The 11,819-nt window shown below is 42.9% G+C and overlaps 1 protein-coding gene across 1 annotated transcript in view; it reads right to left on the minus strand.

Annotated features, from left to right (window-relative positions):
* Positions 1-10,232, minus strand: part of LOC110187879 (unconventional myosin-VIIa-like) — a 159,931-nt gene extending 149,699 nt beyond the window's left edge. The window contains exon 1 of the mRNA XM_086832044.1: positions 10,119-10,232. Within this exon, the coding sequence (XP_086688170.1) occupies positions 10,119-10,229 (111 nt within the window). The 5' untranslated portion in view covers positions 10,230-10,232. The remainder of the gene's footprint in view (positions 1-10,118) is intronic.
* Positions 10,233-11,819: the final 1,587 nt, after the last annotated feature.

The raw sequence follows: 11,819 nt of genomic DNA on the forward strand, positions 1-11,819 counted from the left end.
CGTAAAACTCTTGAAATGTTCTTGGTGCTGGACACCCAATTTAGTAGCCTTACGCTACTTAATGAGACTCCGAGGCGCAAACAAGCCGCTATTGAAGGGCAGCATGTAGGCGGATCCCAACTACCCGCAACGGTCTCTCAGTGGCAGCCTCCCACGGCACAACCCAACCCATTATTACCAAGAGTCCTGAGATCGAGCGCTAGAAAAGATTCGGTGCCCGAACGTGCCACGGGAGCACCCGTACCGCCATTGATATCTGTTTTGTACCCTGGGTGGTCCCAAATACTGACCCCTCGAAGTCCTGTGCATACCAATATATCTGCCCAGGGTGTTAACCTACCCCCTAGGTATTTCCTATTAGAATGCAAAAAGTTTACGAAAGAAGCTTCCAAACTTTCGTTTGCTTCTTAGGTTATTGTGCTCACAAAAACCTGGCCGGAGATTCTGAGCTCCGAAGTTTCTCCAGCGGTGTTCACAGTATATCGAGTAGATCGCACTATCAGGTGCGGGGGTATAGTTCTTATAGCGCTGAACTCTGCACTCAAGTCAATCAATGGTGGGCAATCAGTGGTAGCTCCATTTTTATTAGCTGTTCATACATACCTCCATTGTCGGAAGCTTCTGTTTATTGGAACCACCTTTCCCCTATTCAAATGGAAGTAATTCTCCGCAGAAACTTATTTTGAAATAGCTGAATGCGACTCATAATATCTTAGGCCGCAATACCATAAACTTGAATCCCTTATCTGCCAGTGAGTACAAGTATGGACTTGTATATTTTGCCATTGTATTATTTGCCAAGCTCAGGTGATTATTTGCCGTCAGCAGCCAGTTCAGCTTTCTGGCCTTATCCTCTATTGAGCGCCTAATGGCACTTGTATGCTTGGCGAAGGTTAATCGAGTGTCCAAAGTGACCCACAGGTACTTAAACTCCCTGACCTGCTCAAGTAGGCGGAACAAGCCAGGGCATGACTGCCTTCTGAGGGAGTGCGACACTACCGCGCATTTTGATGGGTAAATGGATATGTTCCACAGGCCCATCACGAACTCCAGCCTTAATCAACCTTTGAGAGGATAGGGTTCCATAATGGATTACCCTGAATGTCCTGTCAGAGAGAAAGCTCCTAAACATTTCGAATAGTTGCGGGTTCATTAACGGCTTGAGCTTGAAAAGTAGACCTTCATGCCACTACATATCAAAGCTTACAGTAAAACCCCTCGAGTATAAAATCAACCACACGGTAAAACTGCACAAGGGTGCCGTGCCTCAATGTGAAGCCAAATTGAAATTGCCTTCGGAGACTGACGTAATCTCCTAAGGATTCCAGAAGCTTTCCAAATGTGGAAAGGAAGCTAATAGGCCTATAACTGTTGAGGTCCTCGGGAGGTTTGTCAGGTTTAAGGATCATTCTAATGCAACCACTCTTCTAAGCCTTTGGAAAAAACTCAACCTCAGGGACACGTTAAAGATGAGAATATGGTATAGCAGTGCTCTAAGGGGCAGAGTTTTTGCAACACAATTGTCAACTTGTTCCTCTCCAGAGGCTTTCTTTGCTTTTAGCTTTTTAATGTCCTCCTTATTCTCCTGCAGGGTTACAGGTGGCTCAGAAAGTTCCATTTGGTGTGTCATGGCACTAAATGGAGTTTGACCCGTTTTCGTGGCCAAAACTAATTTTTCGCGAGTATGCAAATTTCCGTATTTTCAATGATACCATGTAAGGAAATGATCAAACTAAGTTCAAACTGAATATTAATTCTTCACGTTATTACTATATGTTGATACTAATATGTGGCGTGTTGCGTTCGTATTTTTTTTTTTTTGAATTTGTATATTTAGGAAGTGGTGTCCTCTTGTCACTTTTGGAAAATTGATCTTTCCAAAGGGTTTAAAGAAAGGTTTACATTGTATCAGTGAGTTTCCATATACATGTTGTAGGTTTGTCAATTCTGAATTCAAAATATATAGGCTCATTGTGCGTTTTTTGCGATTTTTTGCGTAATTTTAATTATAAGGAAGCAACATCTTGATCTGACATGCAGAACTGCTAGTAGTGTGGCGTAAGCAAGGGAGGTTCAATTCGTCCGGAAATATATTGTGGAACAATCAAACTCCGCAGAATATAAGGCTTTGTTAATACTGATATCGACGTAAGGGAAGACGACAATACATATTTTTTTAAAATAATAATGAAATTGATGACTATGATGAAGCTTAAAATGAATACATATAATAATACAAAAAATGTTTTTTTTTCTAGAATAACTTCTATATTTATTATCCGATCTGAATTTGCTGGCCATATTTGAAATAAGAAATTCATCCTGTGTCCAAAATTTGGGCCTCTATCTTGAAAATAGCTTTAAATATTCGTTTTTTTTTTTATTTCTGTGGGCGGAGAGGGGCGTTGGCTCGCCCACTTTTCTAAAATACCTTCCTTTTGCCATAATCATCATTGTACAAGAAAAATTTTCTTAATTTAAAAAATTTTAATTTTGCCCACGAAAACGGGTCAAATTCCACATAGTGCATGTCAAACTTGTCAGCTACCACCTGTTCTCTTCGGGCAGAGGCTGTTGCGAAAGGGAGTAGATTGACTCCCTCCCGTACAATGACGCCTTGCCGTAAGAAAGACACCGGTGCGGGAGCAACAGTAGCAGCCTCCCTAATCATTGGCTGAATCCTCCCTAAACACGAAAGAGGATGTTGATGACTGAACCCACCTTCTCCTTCGTGGTGGAAAGCTCAAGGAAGTTATCCAGTGAATCATGAAAAGTAGAGAGACAAAATCCTGGTTTCAGACTAGATCTAGAGACAATAGTAGTAGGACCAGACGCCAAGTTTGCTACAAGCGGCAAGTGATCAGAGCTAAGATCATGCCTATACCTTATGGATAGTAGGTTACTTGCAATCGATTTGAAGATAAAAAGATCAATACAGGACGGGGTGGCCTTAGAGTTGGATGGAAAGCACGTAGGGCTTCCAGTCCCTAGAATTTGTGACGAAGAATTCGTTATAGCATCATGTTGAGCTCTCCCTCTACCGTCGGCTCTGTAACTGTTCCAAAGACGATGTGTTGCGTTGAAGATGAAGATGAAGATGAACTTTTGGCCCAGTTATGACAGGAGGTGATCAAACTTTAAACTAGTCCAACTTAATGAAGGAGGAAGAAGGAACTCTCCTCTGCTAGTTAAGACCATGACGGTAGCTAGGTTAATTTCTCAATTCCTGATAACATGCAGGTGGTAATAGGAAATTCCTTCCTTGATCAGAATGGCTGAACCACCTCGGCGAGTATTGTTGGGGGTAAATATGTTTTCGCATCTAACATGACATTAGTCATAATTGGCTCTATAACTGGGAATCCCTGAATCAAATTCACATTCTGGGCTAGAGATGCTTTTAGCTGTGCGACCACCTTCTGAAACTCTAGAATCATTTGGAAAATACTCAACAAGGAAGGAGTAGGGACAGAACAAAAAACATTGCCAGAGGAAAGATCACGAACTTTAAATCTCTCCTGCAATTGCCAGAAAGGTTAGGAAACTCCGTAATGTAGTTAGTTGCATTTCAGTTAAAAGATGACGAGTCCATTGGGGGAATAGGATTATCACGTTGCCCAGTGACATCCGCAAAGGACTGTCCATTGCGGACAGCCGAGGCCGGGACAAATTAATTTCGACTTCGGGAACTGGATTGTCAAGGAGCGGCAAGGTTAATTCCAGAGCGACGATTGTTCAATTTTCGGAATTATCCAAGAGAAACAAGATCTTAGGCCGCGTGATTACCCAGAAAGATTACACAAACAAAGTCATTGGCACCACAGAATAAACCCAGTAGGATGTTCGAGTGAACAACGTCCACACACAGGCCTCTTAAGACAGAGCAGGGGACAGGTTTAGAAACCACACACTTTTGGTTGGACTGGGTAATAATACTTATGACCCGACTTATATATGATGACCCGAGGAGGAACCTTTATTTCGGATTTTACGTATTGACAACAGTGTGGCCTTGCATTTTAAACTCTTGTACAATCGTATCAACAAAGAAGGAGACTGCTAGATTAAGTTCCACTATACATAACGTTTTATCCTCGTCTAAGCAAAAATAAGTATACTGAACATGATGAGCGTTTAACAGCTTTAGTATATGGCGGTGGGTGTCAGAATCCTTTGCGTAAATTCGGACATTCCCAGCAGGAGACAATCAAAATTCATAATCACCAGATAAAATAGGGGGATAGGAAGGCCTAAGGGGCCTAAGGGGGAACAGGTTTTGCATTGACTTCATCACTCACTTCATCGACTTTTACCATGTCATCAGTGAACCAAACTGATTATGGGAAAATGGTTTCTTGACTTTTAAAGGGGAAACAGCTTTTGTATTGACTGTATAACTCACATTATCGACTTCTTCCTCGTCATCATCATCATCAACGCTCATCAGTAAGGCAAACTGATTATGGGCAAGTGGAGCATTGGACTGCTGAGAACGTGACTCTGTGATCCGTTTGGTATACGGTAAACGGTAAATGTCACAAGAGAGAGAATCGAAGATTTTCTTGATGTGATTCATAGAGTCCTCATACTTTAAGAGTTGTGGTTTCGGGCCAGATACCTCCCCTTTGATAAAGGGGCGAGCAATGGGCGAGCAATGCTGAATGCCGATGTTCTGACTTTATATCTGTTGTTATTTTAGAAGTGATTCGGAGCAGAGGTTTAGATATTAAGGTGAGATTAAGAAAAGTATTATTTACCGAATTAAAAAGAATCTCGATGTTGAGGGCCGTCAGCCGATAGGGTGCACAGGGGGACCAACGGATGACTGTGTCATCTGCCGTAACTGTGTACACCATCGGTAGTGCGACTATACTCTCCAAGCGAGGGCGGCTGGAAGCATGTTCCCAGTCGAGGTTCGAACGGGGATGCTGACTAATTGTAGTCGGGCGGACTTAGGCAAGGCTTTAATCACCCTCCCCTCAAGTCAGGTGTGTGATGCGACCCGTGCACACTGACTTCGAGGTTCGCAGCTGAGGGGTTAATTCAGCACTGTCTGCACGGTGCCTTCCCAGGGCCAGACAACCCTTTGGGGCGAAGCTGCGATCGACCTGTCTTCAAAGCCCCAAACCCCCTCTGCCAAGACGAACAAAGCGGGCGTTAATGAACTGAAATGAATACAACAACAAGAGGAGTGAGCGAAAGCGCACCTAAGACGGACCCACAGGGTAAGCCGCGAGCGACTAACTTTGTCAGCCAGGCAAAGAAATTTAGCGAGGTGGCCAGAGACAGTCTGGCTATGGCACTGGTGGACCAGCTACATGACGACGGTCGCCTGCTGTCGGAGAACTGGGAGGAGATCGAGGCCAAGTTGGCCGACATGGTAACAGACAGGTTGGTTAGCATGCCGACCGGCCCCATCCCCTCCTTCGACTACTCAGACGTGGTCAGAGGGCACCGGGTTATCAGGTGTGACGAAGGGTTCTCAGGAAGCTTTCTGGCGGAGTGTGTGGCTAAGATTAGCGAGCCCAGCCCATATGGCCTTAAGATTAGGCTAGTCCACGCCAGGAAGATCCCAAGAAGACCCAGAGCTCGCATCTGGTTACCAAAGGGCCAAACTGACCTTGCAAGGGTGATTGCCTGTCTGAAGGCCCAGAACCCAGGCATCCATACAGAGGACTGGACCATCCTCAGAGCAGAGCAGGAAATGAAGGCGAGCCAGCCTTTCCTCCTGCTGATTAACCAGCAATGTCTGCCCCAGCTGGAGGCAAATGACCACAAGGCCCGGTAGGGCCAAGATAAAGGTCTTCTTGGCCGAGCCGGACGAGATTCTGGAGGAGGTCGATGACACCAACAAATTGTTGGACGACATGGTCATCGACGACAAATCTCCCGACCCAACCCCATCAATATCGATGTCGAGAATCGTGCAGATTAACCTGAAGCGCAACTCGCACGCTTCAGCTAATCTCACGATCCTTCTAAGGGAGAGGGATATCGACTTCGGTTTGATACAGGAGCCTTGGACCAGGGACGGGCAAGTCGCTGGACTGAGAATCCAAGGATAAACACTACTGTGCACAAACTCGAATGGTAGGTCGAGAGCTTGCATCGTAATTAAGAATCTTTTTATTGCTTTTTTCTGTCCCAATCTTAGCACACCTGACCTAGCAGTGGCCAGATTCGTGGCGGCGGATGGGAGCGGAGTCATCATATCATCGGCGTACATGGCCCATGCCGAGCCGGCCCCGACTGAGCCGGTAGTCAAGCTGCTGCAATGGGCGGAAGTGATGAAGAGAACACTAGTGCTCGGGTGTGATGCGAATGCGAGGCCCACGCTCTGTGGGAGTTCGGAGACTAACGAAAGAGGTGAGTCACTCTTTGACAATATTATCTGTATGAATGTTACGATATGTAATAAGGGTAGTACGCGACCTTCATCTTTCCGAGCACGGAAAAGTTTCACGGTTGGGAAGAGGTGTTAGACCTTACATTACATATAGAACAAAATAATTACAGGGTCGAGAACTGGAGGGTATCAACAGAACACTCCTTCTCAGACCATAGATACAACGACACCAGTTAAAAAACAGGTGCCAAGAAGAAACCCCCGTAAGACGGATTGGAACAATTTCAGCGAAATTGTCCAATCTAAAGTAAACGGCAGGAAGATCAAGACTATATCCACTGCAAAGGCACTCGACAAGGAGGTGGAGGACCTAACAAATATTCTGAATAACGCCTTCAAAGAGATTTGTAAGCTAACATTCTCGAAGAAGCAACACCCACCGTGTTGGACAAACGAACTAAGCGAGCTCAGAAAGAGCGCGAGAAAGTCCTTCAACGACAGCTTTGTAACCCGGGATTGGGAAACATATAAAGAAGCACAAAAAAGTTGCAAGAAGGCAGTATACAAGGCCAAGAAAGAGTCCTGGCAAAACTACTGCGAGTCACTAGAAGGCATAAAGAAGAGTAAGCAAAATTCTCGCTAAAGGGCACATAAGCCCTACCCTGATCAACAAAGCAGACGGCTCTGCTACGACGACAATTGAGGAGCCACTAGAGCTACTAGGTGACACCCACTTCCCAGGAAGCCTAAGATTGAGCTCGGAACCCGAGGAGGGAACGAACTCTCAAATGGACACACCTACGAAAGACATCATTACCACTGAGCGAATTCAGTGTGCAATAGATTCTTTCGATAAGTATAAAAGCCCGGGCCCAGACGGCTTAATACCGGCAATGCTACAATCAGCCAAGCATAGCATTTGCAAATGGCCAAAAGCCATTTACGAAGCTTGTTTAAGACTGAAGCACATCCCACTGCTGTGGAGGGAGGCAAAAGTCATTTTTATACCGAAACCGGGCAGAAGGGGGCATATCCTAGCAAAGGATTATAGACCGATAAGTCTCACCTCCTTCGCCCTGAAGACACTAGAGAGACTCCTGGACGTCCACATCCAGGAATCTATAGAGGGACATCAACTCTCGGATGCGCAGCATGCGTACCGCAGAGGAAAATCATCGGAAACAGCGCTACACGTAGTTGTACATCATGTCGAGAAGACATTACAACACAAAAAATACACGATGGCAGCCTTCCTAGACATCGAAGGCGCGTTCAATAACGTGAACCCCGACTCTATTCTGGGCTCCCTAAACTTGTTAGGTATTGAGAGAGGCATCAGAGAGTGGATCGGGGTCATGCTAAAGAGCAGGACGATCACAGCCGAACTGAGTGGCACTCACCTCACGCGGACTGTGAAGAGAGGCACACCTCAGGGCGGGGTACTATCGCCCCTACTCTGGCTCACAAATATAAACGCCATATTGACAGATCTCAATACGGGTGGAGTCAAAGCAGTCGCATACGCAGACGACGTAGTACTGCTAGTATCGGGACCATACCCTGATGGTATTAGCGAAATAATGACGGGTGCGCTTGGTCGATTAAATAAATGGGCAAAAACCTGCGGACTAGGTATCAACCCCACTAAAACGGAGCTTATGCTCTTCACAAAAAGAACTAAGATACCACCATTCAACATGCCTAGTATAAACGGCATGGAGCTAAAACTAGCGGAGCGAGCGAAGTATCTAGGAGTTATTCTGGATAAAAAGCTGTCATAGAAAGATAACATTGCAGAAAGAGTAAGGAAAGCAAGCATTGCATTCTGCTCCTGCAGGAAAATGTTTGGGAACAAATGGGGACTGCACCCAAAGATAATTGTATGGCTCTACACAGCAGTGGTACGGCCAATACTAACATACGGAGCCCTAGTATGGTGGCCGGCACTAACTAGGGCATACAACAGAACGAAGCTGATACGGATACAACGTGCAGCGAGTGCGGGGGCCGTGGGTGCAATGCGCTCATGCCCCGCGGCTGCCCTCAACGCTATCCTAAATATAATGCCGATAGAACTGTTCGTGAAGGACATTGCAGCACAGAGAGCATTGAGACTGAAGGCAAGCAATTGCTGGAGGGAGTACGGCGCCGGGCACGGCAAGATTCTTGGGAGCAGCGGCATAAATACAAACTTTAAGATCGACTACATGATCGCGAAGATGAACTTCGGGAACGCATTCTCGACCTCATACCCGTCAAGGGAAGACTGGAGTAGGGGCAAAGTAGTAGAAGAGAACGAGGTGTCCCTCTACACCGATGGCTCAAAAATGAGCTGCGGCGTAGGGGCTGGGATCTACGCTGAAAATTTGGGAATCGAAAAGGCTTTCAGGGTGAGTTACTTGCCATAAGGAAAGCTGTCGAACTTTCCATCAGGCAGGACCTTAGGGACACCAGAGTGCTGATCTACTCGGATAGCCAAGCGGCTATAAAATCCCTAGTTGCCGTGAAAACAAACTCGCGACTAGTGGCAGAATGCAAGAAGGCCCTTAATAGACTTGCTGACAAAAATGAGGTACAAGTAATATGGGTACCGGGACACAACGAGATCCCAGGTAATGAGAAGGCAGATTAACTAGCTCTTGCAGGCAGGGCTAAGTACAGACTTCGAATTACCGATTTCCCTAAACGGGATCCAGACAAGGATCCATGACCACTTTAGGCAGATAGCTAACAAAGAATGGTTTAGTAAGAGTGATCACAGAAGGTCAAGGAAATGTTGGCCGAGGTACGTTAAAAATCGAACCAGTGAACTGCTATCCAACAGCAAGCGGGATATTAGCAGGATCACAGCAGCCACCACGGGACATTGGGCGATCGGTTCGCACGCAATGAAGGTGGGACTGCCATACAATGCAATCTGTAGAAGCTGTAAGCAACCTACAGAGCAAGAGACACCGGAACATCTGTTCTGCTTCTGCCCAGCGCTAAATCACATCCGACTTCGCCACTTTGGTGCCTACCAGATGAAGTCACTGGGAAGCATAAGAAAGCTGAAAGTTTCGGAAATCCTAGGTTTCCTTACTGACTCTGGGTGGTACTGATAATGATCAACAAGAACAACAAACAGAGGATGTGGACCAAAAAGGAGCTTAGCTCTAATTGGAGGCCCCAGTATTGGGCCTCACCACTGAAACCTACCTACCTACCTCGATGTTGAAATCTATTTTTTCGCAGCTTTAATTACAGCTGCAGTGTTTACAAGTATTTTGCGTAGTAATTTATTTAATATTGTTAAAAGGTTAAAGTACTTATTTGTATTCAATTAATAAAATCATTTGCAGAATTTCTTTTGATCCTGGACGCTTTTTTAACCTAGGCGGTGTGAACGGGAAAGTAATTATAATTAAATTCCGCTATGATTTAAAATGGAGGCCTCTTCACTCCAACATTATTCAGACCTGAATCCGAGACGACTGGTACTGAAGGTATGTTTTTTATTTATTATATTTTGTGTGGATCTATAACACTTTTTTGATAGCTGACACTAGTAACACTGATACTAATGGCAGTACGGAAACTGACACTTTCGACACTGAAATTTCTGACACTGACACTGGCAGTTAAACCTGTATAGAAGTTTAATTTCAAGCATGAATATTATTATTTTCTAAATACTACCTCTAAGGTCCTGAACAAGACCGAAGGTTACTTTAATTTTAAATATAAGATAGAGATTCATTTTACACCTAAGTCTTTAAATTGTAAAGGATACATATATAATATCACTGCAATACCGAATGTGCAGATTTTGGTTTATGCCGATTTCGTCAATTTCGGACATGGTTGTCATATCTGCAAATCCAACTTTTTGTTCGCCCGACATTCTTTCTGTAATAAAAAAAAATATTCTAATTTATTATATATATATATATATATATATTATTTGTATGTATATTTCTTATTATTCTATGATATCCAGAAAAGTTCGACGACATTCATAGAAATAAAGAGATAATTCGAAATAATAGTAAGAGGAAGCATCTTCGATAAATACATTCTTTATCATTTACCAGTATCCATCAGCTCATTGAGCTTATTTCATTTTATTAAATAAATCAAAACATTCATATGGCATAAATAAAAAAAATACCAATACCTCGATTAATTCAAAATATTACCTATGTTTTATGGTAGCAATATTTTAAGACCTTTTATAAAGAGATAAAAAAAACATAACATCACTACATCTAAATATAGTACAAATAAAAATTATAAATAGCACAAGTTTTTGTTTAAATATAACTGATGCGGAAATACCTACTCAAGTAGTTTTTTCATAGAAATCTGGGACGGATGACTAAATTCGTGCATGTTATTGTCGTTGTTACTTTGTTCGTTCGTTACTTAACACGATTGGACTTTTGGTGTTCATATCATGTTCATTGTCCTTTAAATTATCTATCTACCTTTTAGCCTTAACAATCTTTCTTCTTTTAGGATTAATGGTCAAGTTTTTAGGCGACTTGAGTCTCCAAATAGTTATCCCTTTTGTAGATTTTACATTTTTATACCCTTGCAGGGTATTATAATTTCAGTCAGAAGTTTGCAACGCAGTGAAGGAGGCACCTCCGACTATATAAAGTATATATATTCTTGATCAGGATCAACAGCCGAGTCGATCTAGCCATGTCCGTCTGTCCGTCTGTCCGTTTCTACGCAAACTAGTCTCTCAGTTTTGAAGCTATCTGAATGAAACTTTGCAGTTAGTCTTCTATATACTCTCACTCGTATATATGTCGGAACGGGCCGGATCGGACGACTATATCATATAGCTGTCATAGGAATGATCGGAAAAGTTTTACAAAAAAAATTATAAAATTTTTAGTTTTCAACAGAATTTGACCAAATTTGAGATATAGCCATTTCATATTATTCTACAATTTTGTGTAAAATTTTATGAAAATCGGACGACTATATCATATAGCTCCCATAGGAACAATCGAGAAATTAATTCAATTAATAAGTATAACATTTTCAGTTTTCCACAGATTTTCATCAATTTTGAGATATAGCCGTTTCATATTATTCTAAAATTTTGTGTAAAAGTGTAGAATAATATGAAACGGCTATATCTGAGAAATTGATGGAAGTCTGCTGGAAAACTGAAATGTTATACTTATTAATTGAATTAATTTATCGATCGTTCCTATGGGAGCTATATAATATAGTCGTCCGATATTTCATAAAATTTTACACAAAATTGTAGAATAATATAGAAATGGCTATATCTCAAATTTGATGCAATTCTGTTGAAAACTAAAAATTTTATAATTTTTTTTTGTAAAACTTTTTTCCGATCATTCCTATGACAGCTATATGATATAGTCGTCCGATCCGGCCCGTTCGCATATATACGAGTGAGAGTATATAGAAGACTAACTGCAAAGTTTCATTCAGATAGCTTCAAAACTGA

This window comes from Drosophila serrata, unplaced genomic scaffold (genome assembly GCF_035046125.1).
Source record: "Drosophila serrata isolate PLE 108 unplaced genomic scaffold, ASM3504612v1 contig_243, whole genome shotgun sequence".
Classification (NCBI taxonomy): domain Eukaryota; kingdom Metazoa; phylum Arthropoda; class Insecta; order Diptera; family Drosophilidae; genus Drosophila; species Drosophila serrata.